The sequence below is a fragment of the Anser cygnoides genome, chromosome 25, assembly GCF_040182565.1.
Source record: "Anser cygnoides isolate HZ-2024a breed goose chromosome 25, Taihu_goose_T2T_genome, whole genome shotgun sequence".
Classification (NCBI taxonomy): Eukaryota; Metazoa; Chordata; class Aves; order Anseriformes; family Anatidae; genus Anser; species Anser cygnoides.
This window is the reverse complement of record NC_089897.1, coordinates 4,626,565-4,642,635: the sequence shown is the minus strand read 5'-3', so window position 1 is coordinate 4,642,635 and position 16,071 is coordinate 4,626,565. Positions and strand designations below refer to the sequence as shown.

The 16,071-nt window shown below is 44.1% G+C and overlaps 1 protein-coding gene across 2 annotated transcripts; it reads left to right on the top strand.

The window, feature by feature from the left end:
- Positions 1–646: 646 nt before the first annotated feature.
- PM20D1 (peptidase M20 domain containing 1) lies at positions 647–12,842 on the top strand. Of its 2 annotated transcripts, XM_066983160.1 has the most exons (14): positions 794–910; positions 1,373–1,535; positions 2,701–2,787; positions 3,362–3,594; positions 4,598–4,684; positions 5,486–5,619; positions 6,046–6,165; positions 6,957–7,032; positions 7,267–7,328; positions 7,583–7,661; positions 8,570–8,641; positions 9,379–9,547; positions 10,261–10,360; positions 11,145–12,842. In XM_066983160.1, exons 2-14 carry the CDS (start codon positions 1,505–1,507, stop codon positions 11,272–11,274), a joined length of 1,380 nt encoding a protein of 459 aa, XP_066839261.1. In that variant the 5' UTR covers positions 794–910; positions 1,373–1,504; the 3' UTR covers positions 11,275–12,842. The 2 variants fall into 2 exon arrangements, with proteins under 2 accessions (XP_047926867.1, XP_066839261.1); XM_048070910.2 differs by lacking the exon at positions 1,373–1,535 and having other exon boundaries at positions 647–910.
- Positions 12,843–16,071: the final 3,229 nt, after the last annotated feature.

Genomic DNA, 16,071 nt, shown 5'->3' with positions numbered 1-16,071 from the left:
CCCTTCAGGAATGCTTATGCCATGGAAAGATGGGATAAATCTTTATATTCAGTACAAGACCATTGTACAGAAGGGTGGAACAAATGTTCTTGGTGAAGCCGGGTGACACGTAATGCGTTTACAGTGCTGCAATGAGATGGGTCTGAACACCAGGGAAAAACTTCTGAAGACAAGAATTGCTAAATCCAGGGCCATGTTGCTGGAGCTGGTTGTGGGGATTTTGAAACCAGGTGGCTTGAACCTCTGTCAGGAGTGGGCCTGTCCCTCGGTGAGGATTACTCCTCAAATCACCCTTTTTTTCCCCAAACGCCTGCCTTTTTGGGAGCAGCCCCCTGGCACCAAGGCTGGGTGAGGAGACACCCCCCATTGTTTGCAGCAGCGTGCCCTCAGCACCCAGCGAGCAGCAGACACCCTTAGCCACAGCTCCTAAACATCCCCTCACCACAAAAAAATACCACGTTTCACCGAGGGCAGAAAGACTGAAACACCCCCACCCCACCCTCCGCCATGCCACACGCCCCGCGGCGCGGGACTACAACTCCCAAGCCACCTCGCGGCAAGCTTGGGGCGGGACAACCCTTCCCATTGGCCACCCTCTGGGGCCGGAGCGTGCCGATTGGCCCGCGGCCACGCCCATCCTCCCCTCAGCGAGGCGGGCGGCGGCAGGGCCGGAGTCCGCCGGTGATGGCGGGCGGCGACGGCGCCGGGTGGAGGAGGCGGCGGCGGGCGGCGGCGTGGGCCGCGGGGCTGGGGCTGTGCGGGGCCGTGCTGGTGCTGGCGGCCGCCGTCCTGCTCCGCGCCCACCTCCGGCCCTCCCCGGCGCTCCCCCGGCTGTGGGCGCGGCGTGGAGGCGGCGGCCCCGCCGCCTTCAGCGCGGGCGAGCGGCTGGAGCTGAAGGAGGCGCTGCGAGGTGAGGGGGCCCCGGCGGCTCCCGGCTGCCCCCCGCGGCCCGGCCCCGGGGCAGGGGGTGGCGGTGCTGCCGCTCGCCGGTGTGCCGAGCTCGGCCCGGGGCCGGGGGGAAGCAGTGCCCGTGCTCGGGCCGCCTGCTGGCCCTTCTCCTAACGCCAGCTTTCTGTCACCGTGGCGGTTTCCCGCAGCGCTTCGGTGAGAAGTGCCTCAGCAGTTTTCTCAGGCGGGCTCTTTGTGGAGCTGTTTTATTCGCGATTGCAGTGGCGAATAAAAAGCAAAAGTAGATCATAAGCTGGTATTCCCAACTGCCCGGCGCTTGGCTCCTCCCCTGGTGCCTCGTTGGCTCAGTACTGCAGCTTCACAACCTACTCGATGCTTATGCCTATACTATATATGTGCAATTCTATTTGACCAACCGTTAACTTCTCCTTTTCCTTTTTTTTTTTCCTTCTCTCCTGACTAGAGGGCCTGTGATTTTTTGTTTTTACTGATTTCGCCCTGTTCGTCCTGTTTTTCTGTGCTCTCCTCCTTATTTTGGGACAGTGGGACCTCTCCCTCGTCTGTTTAACATCCTCCCCACTGCCCTGCCCCTGCCATGCCTGCACAATCACTTTCGAACATGCAAGGTTAGTGGAAATTTGCACTGCAAGAAACACCTTCTATTGCAAAAACACACAACTTATTTCTCACACTTCCCCCTCGTGCCTGCTCCAGGCACCCCGTGGTGGCAGTTGCTAGACATCTCCTTGTCCGCTGGAAAAATGAGTCTCTCTTCTTTTACTTTTTAATTATAGTCTCTATTATTTATTTATGGTTCAGATCTCGCACACCCCTTCCCGGCACGCAGCCCATCTGTAACGTCACGGTGTGTGTTTGTTCTCCCTAGCACGCTGCCTTCTGCAGAGGAGTTTGAGGCTATTTAGCTGGCCATTCTGCAGAAAGCCGCAATCTGGCGTGAAGGGGGTAGTCGCTGGCTGCTCAAATAGAGGTTGGGTCCTGTCAACCTGGTGTGTTATTGATTTGGACGATCTATTGCCTAGCAAATTCTGTTTACTTTTTTTTTTAATCAAGAAACACAAGAGTACAAGAGGGATATTATTTTTGTTCTGCTTCTTGAGTAACACCGCCTTGAAAAGAATCTGTAACCACCCTTGACAGATACTCTTACGAAAGGCAGCTGTGATTGGGACAAAGTTACAGCTGCGTTTTGTAGGACAGTGACTTGGTGCTGGAGAGCAGCCTTGTCTGGCCCTGGTTAAATGAGAGCAGGCTAGTCAGAGCACCAGAAGACTTTTCTGTTTATGTATCACAAGAGGTTAGAGCAGCGTGAAAGAAGGCACTGTAACAACCTTGACATCACCACCTGACTTGCTATGGAAAACGAATCTTCAGCTCCCAATTAAGCTACTTCTTTAGCTGCCAGGGTAATTTATGACTGCGGGATCAGTTCGCCTTACAAAATACAGCTGCTTCTGGACAGTAGCATTCCTAATAATATCATTCAGCCCTCTGGGATGAAAAACTAAAGTGTTTCTCACTTTAGCGAATAAAGTATCTACGCAAATACCTTGGCTGGAACTGAAGGGAAATACCGGTGTGCAGCATGCCCACAGCTCAGCTGAAGTACATCAGTCTTTTTGATAGTGGTAACCCTTACTACCCTATGAACTAATATTTAAAGCCTCAGAAATGCTCCGGAATGTAAATATTGCTTTTCCTTTTGAAATGCAATTCAAGTATTGCTTGACTGATTTCGGTGTCAAATGATTTCTATTTTCTATTTCCTTGAAGGTGCTGTTAAAATCCCAACTGTTTCTGTGTCTCCAGACGACTTAAATGCAACCGCCATGGCAGAGTTTGGGAGGTACATTCAGGAAGGTACTAAACTTTCATTCTTAGCAATGAAATTCTTTGTTTTAGTGATGAAATCAAAGAGAATATGTGTGGTTCTTGAATATAGTGGAGCAGATTTTTATTTTGTTTTTCTCCTCAGGAAAGGACTGGCAAAATGGCATGTGTAGGTCACCTCTGCAGCAGTGTGGTTGGGTGCAGCAGTCGCCAAAGCTAGAACAGAGAAGGTTCAGATGTCTTTCAATGTTGTTTTTTTGGTCCTTGAGATGATTAAATGGCTTTGCCATTAAAAATACATAAATAAGAGGAAGGCTACCCCTTTTTCAGCCTATTTTTTTTCAGTGTCATCATTGCTGCAAAACAGCTGCAGCACTGGTGAACAACAGTTCCTGGGTTTGCTTAGGAAGGTCTTAAATATGAGCTTAGATTGTTAGAAGTGTGAAAGCGAAGCTGTGTGCCTGCTTCCTGAAACAAGTTTGTTGTGGGCATTGAGGCTAAATGGATAACTACTATGTGGACTACATGGTGATAAAATCGGAAATTATTGCTAATTTTTCTTTTTCATGTGTTTGTTTATTTATTTATTTATTTTTCTTAACAGTCTTCCCGGCCGTGTTTTCTTCAAAGTTCATTCGACATGAAGTCGTTGGGGAATACAGCCATCTCTTTACTGTGCAGGGTTCTAACCCTGAAATGCTGCCTTACATGCTGCTCGCACACATGGATGTTGTGCCTGCCCCCCCCGAGGGCTGGGATTTCCCTCCTTTCTCAGCTGCAGAGCATGAAGGTTTCATCTATGGACGAGGAACACTGGATAACAAAAACTCTGCCATAGTACGTCATCGTGCTAATGTCATTTCAGAGGGAGAAAAAGCCCAAAAAAGGCAGATTGGAGGAAGAGATTTACCATACTGTCTCTCTTGCCCTTCTTTAAATGCAGGCTGTTAACTGCAGGGCTTAGGAATTTATCATTTTCTCCCACTTTTTTTTAGAGATGGAGTGATGTTTTATTATTGAATAAAACAGAATTAAATCAGATGTTTAGCAAACGAGTTTCACAGATACTTTGGCTGCTTGTTATGATGTCATACTCCTAGAGAGTTCCTTCAAGTTGTTTAATTATCAATTTCAAGGCCTTGCAACTTAAAGTTTTGTTTTCATACTCCCATTGTGAACGGCACAAGTAACCCTGCAAATGGGCAATAAAAATCAACAATTTCAATGAGCAAGGCAAAATGGTTGCTGGCAAGATAAAGGTAAAGTATATGTATATACCCTGTTAAAATGTAAAAAAAAATCTGTAGGTTGAGTTGAAAAAAACAGATGAAATAGAAAAATCCGGCAAATGGTAGATTTAATTTCTTATTCTTCAGGGTAAGTTTTTCATTCTTCTGTTTCTACATTGGTACTCTTGGTACGAAACATGCTGCTCATTAAAATGAATGGAATTGGTAGCTCACGTCAGCGCTAGGCTGTGTAGGATAGACAGCTTAAAGGAACAGTGAGCTCCCTGGATGATTATAACTCTGTCATGCTTCCTGTACAGTTTGCCACTGACTTCGTGAGGAGCAAGAACAAGCCCGTACTGTATGTTGTGTATGCACGCTGACACTGTGTAGCACACTGTCTTAAGCGTTATTTGAGAATATGAATATCACCAGTAGGAGTTGTGGAAATAAATGCTCAATTGTGAACGGGACAAAGTCTCCTTAAGGGCTGGGAACGCATCATATTTCTTTTCTGTTACGTTACGTTCTTTTGCATTTATTCTCCTACTAACACCAGAGAATAGTAAAATACTCTGTGGTTGTTGGTTTTTTTGTTTGTTTTTCTGCAGGGTATTCTGCAAGCTCTAGAATTTTTGCTGAGAAGAAATTACAGACCCCGCAGATCTTTCTATGTTGGCATTGGACATGATGAAGAGGTATTTTCTTTCATTTCATCTAAATAACTGCTTGTTTGCATTGGTCATGTACATAACAAGGCTTATTTTTTAAACCTTGTTCACTTGTAAAGTCCTTCCTGGTTTTCTTTGTTATGCGGGTAGATACTGTCAGGCACATGCTTGTAGTTATATATTGATTGTTTGGCTTTAAGTGACATTGACAGAGGATTTGGTAATGAGCAAAGAACACAGTGGAGTGTTATTTCAAGTTCTTTTCTGTTGCAGACATGGAAGGTGAGCAGGAGTTGCATTTTGGAATGCATATAAGTCATGGCAAGCTGGCCCAAGATTTACTTGGTTGTTTTAAACGATCAGGAAGAGCTAAGAAAAATACTCAGTTTTTGTTGTGGGTGTACCTGCTAGTAAATGGTACAAAGAGACAGATGAGGATGCTTCATTTATTCGTTGTCATGATATGAAGACAAAAAATTGTCAATAATTAAAACAAGAATCTCTTTAAAATTACAAGTATCTCTAAATAATCTGTGGAATTTATAGCTATGGGATACCATTGTGTCCAAGAGCAAATAGGATTCAAAGCAACATTAAGTGACTAGTGAATGAGAGAGTTCCTCAGTATGGATAGAAATCCATTAGCAATCTCTAATGAAGTTTGCTAGTAAGAATCGTACTGACAGATTGCTCTAGAACTGCTCATTAGGAGTTTTCCTGCATTCTTTGCATTATAGCACTGGTCACTGTCAACAGAAAGATGTTTTCCAGTATTCTTCCCAGTGGTGTGGCTTAACCTGGCCATTTCCCCTGACTGGATTCTCACAGGTGTTCGGTCGGAAGGGAGCGATGAAGATTGCAGCTCTGTTGGAAGCTAGGGGAGTGAAACTTTCCTTCTTACTGGATGAGGGGAGTGCCATTCTAGAAGGCATCATTGCAGGAGTGAAGAAGCCAGTAGCTCTGTAAGTAAAAGAGAACAACATTCATGATGATGAAAGCGATCCATTTTGAAGAGTTAATTTGTGAGAAATGACCTCTCTAATGTCACCAAAATGTTTTCAAGGCATGTGGTAGTGTTGGCGTTGCCTGAACTACAGCAGTCAAAGGACCTCCAGTTTGCTTGCTGTCCACCACAGCTGTGCTGACAAAAGCAGAATGTTCTGCTTAGCTGGTGCAAGCGTGTTAATTATATGCTGTAGAGTCTGTTTGCTGGAGAAGAAGCCAAGACATCAGACCTCCAAATGTTTAAAGACTGTTAAGAATTTGTGGCTGCTTCTACAGTGTTTCATATGACACTAAAAAATATGCAGACTAGTTTGCTTTTACCTGTAGTCTGTGCATGTGTATTTGGAGTTGCATTAACCATGCATTTATTTACCATTAATCAGAATTGCTATCACTGAAAAGGGTTCAATAACACTGAACTTCACCGTGGATAAAGAGCCAGGACATTCATCGTTTCCTCCTAAGGAGACGAGTATTGGCATTCTTGCAGCAGCAATGTCCAGGTGAGAGCTTCCCTGTCATCTAACAGCAAAGACAGTCAAGCAGGTTCCTAAGGCACTGATACTTGACTTGCTTTTGTAATATTTGTGTTTAGAGTATTTTACAAATTCCCCTTGTGTATTTGAAACTGAAGTTTGTAGCTCACTTTGAAGAGCAGAAATGCAATCCCCAGCAAAGGGACAATTGCCAAATGTCTGGAGTACCGTTTCACTTCAGCTGCGCCTAGTATCTCTCGAGCCTTTAAAACGAAGGCAATTGCTACATCTTGATGTCTGTCCTAATTTACTCTGTAACTGTGCAGATCACTTTGTTTGGGTTGCAGAATTTCTCTGGAATTTATTCTTGCATATACCTGCTGCCTCTAGCTGGTAATTATCCAAGCCAATGAATATGATGTAATGTCAGAATGTTGCATCCTGAAGCTGACTAAATCTTCTCATTACATGTCTCTGTAGATACCAAACTGGCTAGTAAATATATATTTCAGAAAAGTCTTGTATGTACAGATATAACAGAATTTGGTGTCATTTTTTTCTAGATCTCCATGTATTCTTTATAAGAGTCAGGCTTTTACATTTTTTCAGCTGATCATGAAAGAAAATCTTTACGTGTGACTGGAATGCTCAGAAATGTATAGTGGAGCTGTACTCGCAGATGTACTTGCCAGGAGAGGAATGTGTGGTTACATCTCAAGTACATGGATGCGTTTCAGAAATCAAACTCCCCTCAGCCTTCTGGAGCAATAACAGCCAAAGGTTTTTTAAATTTCAAATGTCGATGTGCTTTGCCGTAGACTGGAGCAAAATCCTATGCGCAATCTGTTTGGCCATGGGCCAGAACTCATGACTATGGAGCACCTTGCATCAGAGGTGAGGAAAGAACTATAATTTCGTTCCCAGATTTTCCTATTAATAAGTGAAGAGTAACCCATATGAACTTAGAGCATAGTTATGTAATTCTTGGAAAGGAGAAGACTTACGCTGGCATTTCTCCCATAAAGAGAGTTGTTCCTGCTGGCTTTGTTTCAGCCATAGCAAAATGATTGTGTTGTCTTCTTGAAAACCAGAAATTTACTGATTTCTGGTTTTGTTTCTTCCATTTAGTTCAATTTTCCTCTCAACATCGTCATGAGCAATCTATGGCTGTTTTCACCTATTGTCAGCAGGTAAGAAAACGTATCCTTGCTGAATATTCCCATAGTCTCACCCTTAAAAGATGAAAGACCAGCAGCTATTTCTGGTCTTCCCAGGAAAACAGTTACATCATTTCATGGTATAGACAAAGTCAGTGCTTTACAGTTAATAACCAATTCGATAATTGAGAGTAGGCCTTAATTCAGCTTATTGCCTGGGTAACTGTGGTGCTTATGTTGCGTAGAAATTAAATGTCTTTGAAAAATGGTTCTTTTCTTTTTGTAAGAGTTCTTGCCTGGAAACCTTCCACCAATGCCTTGATTCGAACTACCACAGCAGTCACAATGTTTAACGCAGGAATCAAGGTAGCTTCATTTTTTTTTTGGTAGTTTCTGCAGTATCTAACGTCTGTCAAAGAGAGACTTCTGTAAACCACTATTAAAGTTATATGGTTTTGTCCATCCTAAAGTGTAAACAAAGTACTGTTGGCAGTAGCTGAAACCATCACAGCCGTAAACACTTCCCTAGCCTACGTGGGGTCTTGCTTTTGTGAGCATAGGTCAGGCTTACCGTCATTTGAATGGGATTAGCATGCACCTTGGACTGAGAGAAAACGAGTTCTGGCTGACAGAGCCACATCTTGCCCTGAGAAAGTGGTGTAGCTGTCCAAAAATACTATAACCCTGGAAAATAAACAGGCTATTTGATGTGTCCCTGAATAAATCTGTTGCTCAAAGCAATGATACAGTGGCTGAACAGTGACACTAAGTGGCTGGGAGAGAAGTAACACCCTGGTTTATTTATTTATTTTAAAGATCATACCTTTACAATTTGACAAAAGTATAAGTATTCATTCTGTCGAAAAGAAGAGTTATGTGTCCTTAGTAACATACTTAAATGACTGAGGTGTGTCATGCTTGGAAAAGTAATGGAACAATAAACCAAAAATATTGTTTCAAAAAGTTCCTAAAATTTCTCAATATAAGGTTTCTGAAGGGAGGTGTCTCATCTCAAGAGGAATGCTTCTATATAACAGTTAACTTCATTTTTGTTGAATCAAGGAATATTGCTTTTTGTAGTTATCTGCATTATAAATGAGATGTGCAGTGTTTGAATATCGAGTACAGGAAGATGTCACATTTATGTTAGTGGCAACAGAGTGATGCATCGATCTATAGGGCCTGGAGTGGTTTGAGCAGTTTCTGAGTTTGCAGTTGGCATTTTAATCAGTTTTTAACTTTCTTTTACATTTTTTTTTTTTTTTTTTCCCTAGCCAAATGTCATCCCATCTTCTGCAAAAGCAACTGCGAACTTCCGGATTCACTCTGCAGAGAAGGCCACTGAGGTAGTTACTGCCTGCACAATTATTTAGGTTTTTCCTCTCATCTAGGATAACTTCCTTTTTTGTTTCCAAGTGCAATAGAGTTTATTCAGAACAACCTTCTCAGAAACGCTCTATAGATTCCAAGTGTCTTCTGACTGTGGCACAGAGCAAGAGGCAGACCACACTTGGAATTGTGCCTTGCAGTTACATTGAGTAGATTTCAGACATTTTCTTGTGCCAAAGAGCACAGTTGTGATTATGGAATGGAATTAAACTGAAGGCTTGGGATCTGTGAGAATATGGGGGTCTTGAACACTTCAGTAGGAATGGTGTGCCTGTCCAGCCAAGTAGAGCTGCGATACGTTATCAGTAAACAATATCTTTCCTTTGAAAACCTTTGAAAGTTTCTCTTCTCTGGAAGCTTTTTCTGGGTTGTGTTTACTTAGGTGACCCAACTACCAAGCCGGGCAGGCTAACAACATGCCATTCAGGGCTGGAGCAGTTTAGGAGCACCTAGAGACAGTGATGTGCGTCTGATTCCACTGGACCAAAAGTATTAGATGAAGTATCAGCCATCCAGTGAAAAAGAACAGAGACTGGCACACAGTTTCAGTTCTAATTATGCATCTGTATTTGGAGCCGAAGTTGGCAGTTCATAGACAAATATTTTCTGCAAGGTGGAACTTATGCTGATATTTAGAAGGGGTGCTCTCTCATTTCTTTTTTTTATTATTGTTAATCTCTGTGGTCTACCCTAGGTGCTAGAGATAGTTAGAAACACTGTTGCTGATGACAGAGTGAAGATTGATGTAGTAGAGGCCTTTGACCCGCTTCCCGTCAGTCCATGGGATGACCAGACTTTTGGAGTCCATGTTTTTCAAAGAACCATTCTGGACACTTTCCCAAATGTTGACAGTGTAGTTCCAGGTAACAGCAAGCACATGATGATTATTGTTTCCGCTCCAGCTTCCGCCCTGCTTTTCTCTGCCCCCACCCCCCAATATTGCCTTGTTTCCATTTGCTGTGTATTTCTCCACCCCAGCTGTTAACTGCTGGAAACAGTTGTTTTTTCCTCCTTTACTCAGTTCCCTCTTTATGTTTTAGCGTTTTATGTTGTTTTTTTAGTAGTGGAAGTAAAAAAGCAAACAGGAAACTGACAGAAACAATGAGCCTTGAATTTAACTCTCTGCAGATACAAAGGAATCTCTTCAGAGAAGAAAGGAATTGTGAGGGAAAGTAGGAGGTCGTCTTTCTTTAGCTCTTCTTTTATTGTTTTCTTAGCTGGCAAAGCCATTCCTGCCTTCCTGTATTATTCCTTACGATCCCAGCCCCTTCCCTTGCTCGCGGCTCCTTCCTATTTCTGTACTGTTTGTTGGGCTGCAGTTTGAAGCTTAAACTTCCGTGGAGGCTGAGTATCATAGCTGTTCTTTGCATGATTGAATCACGTGCTCAGCTCCTTCTGTTCATAAAGGAGAGAACGTTCTTCCAGGGTGTCCCAATAAACTTTTTGGTGATTTTGCTTTTGGTGTAGCTAGGGGTCAAATAGAACGGTTGTCAGATGCCTTTCCTTTCTCCTGGGAAAAGTGTGTGTCATCGAGTTGCTGCTCTCATGCCCAGTAAACCTGAGGTTTGTTTTCCAGGCACGTGTATCGGAAACACAGACAGCAGGCATTTCACTAACGTCACAAATGCCATTTATCGATTTAACCCACTGATCTTGCAGTCAGATGATCTTCCCAGGTACTCTATTCTTTCTGCATGTGGGCAGCTGTTAGGGGTGGGGACTAATGAAAGAGAAAATCGATATGCGTTAGGCAGAAGGAAACCCAGCCTTGTATACCTTGGCATGGTGTTGTTGTTGCCACGCCTTCTGTAAGGCCGCTCGTTTCCTGCATGCTTGGGTGCTGCACAAATAGGGGATGATAATTACACTGGGAGAGTGTTAGCCCTCACTCTTCTTTACTTCAGATGTGAACAAGGCCTCATTCAGGTGTCCCACTGAGTAGCGTGGCGATGCAGTGAGGCTGACTGGATCCTTTATGTAGTGTAAGAGATTTATCCCTGTGTTTGGACACATGGCACCGTGAATTTGTTTGCTCTTTAAAGTTAGAAATTAAGTTTGCTGGGGTAAAGAGGTAACAAAGAACACCAACATGCAAGGCTTTGTTTCTTTGTTTACTATGTAAGAGAGTCCTCATTTTATTGAGGTGCAGATGTTACTGGAGTGCTTTGGTAGCTGTACAGGACTGTGACATAAAGGGCCAAGAGCTGGACAGAGACTTGAAATAATGTTTTTTTCTTTTTCCATGTAAACCCCTAGCTTAGTTTTTGTGCTCTGAGCCTTAAAATCAGTAAGTTATTTTGATTAACCTGAGGAACAGACATAGCAGTAGCAGTACTTGTCATATATTGCTGCATTTTTATGCTGTGCATTCATTTATTTACAGGCAAGTAGGATGCTGGATGTATGCAGGTGGGTCAAAAATGCACACTGCAATGAAAAACATTCTTCTCTCTCTACCAGGATCCATGGGTTGAATGAGAGAATCTCGGTTGAGAATTACGAGAAACAGGTCGAGTTTCTCTTTCAGCTGATTAAGAACTGCGATATTGACAAGCTTCCGGAGCCTCACGCGAACTCCCATGAGCTGTGAGACAAAAGCCTGAGAGGAGCAGCTCCTGAGGTGGACTCTGGGATGACAGAGGTCTGGGCCGTAAGCAGCAGTTGTGCGTTGCATATGGAGCAATGTCAGGAATGTGTTTTTACATATTGTGGTTGGCACACAGATGGAAAAACTGCAGGTCGATGAGTTAGCCAAATGTACGGTTTGCTGTAAAGCCGTAAGAACACAGATAAAACACAACAAATAACCCAGATTTCTGTGCCTCCCTCATCTTACATGCAGCCGTTAATCTGAAGGTATTAAATTTTTCAGCACTTTCTTTAATCTTTAAGCCTGTGAAATAGGTAGTCACTTAAAAATCTAGGCTATAATTTGCAGTCACTTGTACATCGTTATAAGAAGCTAATCTTCTTGTGTGTGCTTTTGACAAACTCCTCTTTTATGGTTAATTGATTTTCACAAATGATACGTCTGTCAGAAGCTCGTGTAAAAGGTACACGAAGGGGTGTAGGTTTGATGTAACTGGGTAGAGTTGCACCGAGTTTGTTGCACTGCTGATGGGGTGGGCTTCTTCCCCAGGTGATTCTCTCAACCAGCATTTACTGTGTCAGAGTCGACTTGATACTGTTCATTTCTCCCATGCATGCACTGACTTCTGACTGGAGCTTAAAATACTGAGCTTCAGGAGTTCTAGCTATGTTGCTTTACAGTATGTTGCCCTGATCTCAGAGGTGCTAAAAACTTTTCTGCCTGTCTTTTCTGTGACTTTTTTCCTCTCCCTCTCTGGTGAGACCCCCAGGGTGTGTTGTGCAGCTGTGTCAGAGCAAGGAATCATGACTTTAAAAAAGAAACTAAATCAGTCTTGTCTGCTCATACAAATTCTTTTTTCACTGAATCAATTTCTGTAGTGTACATTTCTCTTCTCTTCCTCTGAGGACTTCGCTGTGAAAGAGGGTGAAGCCCTTCAGTTTATTCCTGTTTGGTGGGAGCAGAGTTTTCTCTGTTCCTTCACGGCCTGTGCTAACAGTTTTCACTTTGCCTGCCACTTCTATTGACTCAGCTCTTTGGGAACCCTAATGCCAACATCAATAGCCTGTCTACTCTGTTTTATTTCTTCTTGCACTAGCATGCCCATCTGTGTTAGCGTTAAAGGGTTAAGTATTCTTTTGGCCTTCATAGTGTCTCTAGTTAGAGTTATTGATATTCATTAAACAATTAAGAACTAGATGTTAGCCAAAGAAAAGACTGTGCGAAAACTGCTTTGTTGCACTGACATGCAGGCTCTGTGCTAAGGAAGGAGGCAAACCTTGTCCTGTTGCACTGTTGCAGAGATGTGTGTATTTTTCAGTTAAACACTGGAACGGGTGGTTATTCTGCTTTCAATTCATACTGTAAAATGTGCTGGAATGTACGGGAAATACCCTGAAATGATCCTGAAAAACAGTGGTGGAACTGTGATTCCTATTATTTCCATTCACCATTCTCTATTTATTTGCTGTCTGATCTTATCAGCGTGGCCAATGGGCTAAAGTTGTATCAAGCTACTAAATAATTGAAACCAGATTGGCATTTTTGTCTAATAAAACAAGGAATGCAGATTCTTTTCTTGATTATTACTTAGTCTCTTAATGTAACTTTATAATTGCAATGAAGTCATTTCCACACCTGATTCTGCACTGGAGCAAGCCATAAAGTTTCCATCAAAACAAACCCACATATTTTCCAGCCTGCTTTAATCTTTGTACCCTTCCTGGTGTTCTTTATTTTCGTAGAAAAATTAACTAACTGTTTATGCATTACTGGGTAGTAAATAGCTTGGGTCTGTCATGGTTTTTTGCATTTAGTTAGTCTGTGTGCCCTAACGTCGCTAATTTGTTTAGCCACATGTCTGTAGCTCTTTTGTGGAGGTGTCACTTCTCTTGCAAACCTCTGTTGCATACACAGCAAAAGCGATTTGTCAGGCTACAGCACAGAATAAAATACATCCCCGGGAGTGGGAGCTGGAGGGAAGCTTCTCTCTGACAAGTCTCAATAAAGAGGGCTGAGTCTAAAGCCTTCGCTTTGACCATGGCTGCAGGGGGCCAACACTGTTTAACATCTTCGTTAGCGACCCAGATGATGGGACAGAGCACATCCTAATTAAGACTGCAGATGATACAAAATGGAGAGGAATGGTTGACGCACCTGAAGCTGGTGTTGTGGGCAACATCTCTTGTGTTTCGGTGAGGACTGTTTCTTTAAAGGCCGTTCATTTGAAGATTCATTTTGCTGCTGAAGGAAGAGAGAAGGGCAAACAGTGCTGGGAAGGCATAATTGTTTTTGGCAGGTACCGTGCAAATGCGTGCCATGAGATTTCATTAATGCAGTTTGTTGCAGAACCTCATTAAGTGCTGCTCGTCAGCCAGTGCTGAAGTCATGCAGTGCCTCTGCAGCGAGCGAATGTTCAACAGAGCTTTACTGCAAGCTGAAGCCTCTAAACTCAGTGCTTTAAGCAGGCCTTATCCCCCAGGATCCAATGGTGAAAAGCACATTCCTCACCTCTCCTGATTTTTCCCAGTCATTTCTGGTAATGATCTCTGCTTTCACTTCTGTGCAGCAGCTTTGCCCTTTGTATTCTGTCTCACTTCGCTAGCTGCCGTGACATGCTTGTCTGGCACAATTCCGAAGGGTTGCTCAGTGGTTCAGTAGCTGCACACCTCTCCTGACAGAACGGTTTTCTTTCCACCCCATTTTATTGTTCCTGTGGTATGTCCTCAAAGAACGTCTCTCATCTTGAGTGGTATTTGAAATCTTAGTGTCATCATGTGAATAATGTGAATAATGTAAGGATGATGCACGGGCCTTTTCTGGTAAGATCATACACAACTTTGCCTTGCATGAGTAGTTACTTGATAATGTCAAGTACATCATGACAACACGGATTGCTAGCTCTGGTTTATTCGCTTTTTGTAATGAGTCACTGTGTTCTAGGCATGTAGAGCAATTACCTCTGATTCATCAGAGAAGTAAAAGCCTGATTTTCTGCTCTGGAGATGCCTAACTTGGCATTATATCCCATAGCATTTTTGAACGTTGTTATCAGTAGCCCAGTTTGAGTGTGTTAATGTGTTCCTGTGTTAAGTCAGAGCAACTTCCTTCTTCACCTTTGTAGCCAAGTGCACAAAGCTGCCATTCTTCTGACAGCAGTTACTCAAAGTAACAGCTCTGGAGCTGGCCAGCCGCAGCAGCCTGCTTGCTAGCAGCCCAGCTGATTGGGGGTCATGTGGGTCTGTACTAGGATGGAGAGAAGGTCACATTCCACACCTGCATTTTCTAAAGAAAGCTCTGTTGCCAGCATCTATTTAAAAGGGCCTGGTTTATTTTGAGGCCTGAGTGACCATGGGGAGTTCAGGCACAGCGCTGGAGGAGAAAGCAGGAACAAGGTGTTTACAGAGTTGTTTCCTCCCCTCTTGTCTATGTCACTTGCATTCTTGGCTCCTCTTTGGCTATTTTGTTTGGTATTTCATAGAACTGGTGAATCCATTCTCTCGAGCAGGTGCTGTGAAAGCTCAGGCCGTGCTACCAAGCTCTAGTTTTAGCAGTGGCACAGAGCGAGATGTTCACTGAGGAGCCTGGAGTATCCCCGGCCGCTACAGAGAAGCTGTTCCTCACCTGCAGCTCAGCCTCTGACCCTCAGTGCCGACCTTCAGCAGGCTTCAGGGCACAGATCCTTGCACGGATCCTTGCCGACGTGTGCAGTCCTCATTTGCGGCTCCCCTGATGAGGCTGGCACGCTGAAGCCTTTACAGGCACGTGTTTGTCACTTTGGTCCCCGAGTTCAGGCCCTCACGATAACTGCTTGAAGAAATGCTGCTGCCGTGACCTCTGAGGGCTCTGGTACAGCACCGAGAGATGTTGGCATGCAAATACCACTGCTCGTAGCAAGGCCTAGAGGCATTCAGCAGCACTGCCCGGGGAGTTATTGTCCTTAGCTGAACGCCACAAGGAAGGCTGTGTCATCGTGAGTTGCCGTGCGGGGGGCTCGGCTCCGCTTTCCAGTTCCACAGCAGAGATAAAGAGCTCAGCGTGGCGGGGAAGGGAGGGACCTGCCTCGCGCAGCAGAGACCGCTCCGGCTGATTCAGAGCTGGGAGGGGGGGGCCCCAAAGGAAGCTGCAGTCAGGTCTCAGCAGGAAGGAAAATGACCACATGGAAGGGTGGTTAATGTGTGTGTGGGGGGGGAGACAAAGAGAGAATGTGCTTCGTCCTGATGGATTTACCTGCGTGTTGCTCCAGGCCTGGGCAGGGGGATATGAGAAGCGACATGCAGGCTGTGAAATACATCCCGGGTGGCTTTTCGCACATCTTTTCTTTTATAATTTTAATCCACCATAATTGCGTGATTTACTGTCGGCCTGTAAACGGTCAGATCGCTTGAACGCTGTGCCTGAGCTTGCACTACAAAGCCAGCCACATGGAGGAGCCTGGCTGCAGTTCAGTTATTTAACTGAGCAATCAAAAAGCTCCTTCTAGCTGGTGGCAGTAATCCTTTGCTTGGTGACTGTGCTGACTCTGTCAGTGCAGAGGCTCTCTACAAGCTCTCTGTCCAGTTACCACAGCTACACCGGGTTTTTTTTTCATGTTTTCTGTTTGATAAAGATGATTAGAGAGAAAAGCAGCAGCAGGCTGTTATCACAGACTGATCCAATGGCCTGAGTAAGGGATATGAATTCTTCCAGAAAGCCCACAGGAAAGAACCAGAAGGTTTTATCCACGTCCTAACTATTTTAGTTGTGCTGCAGTCACTACAGCAGGCATGTACGTGTCTAACCTACCTGTAAACCTACTGG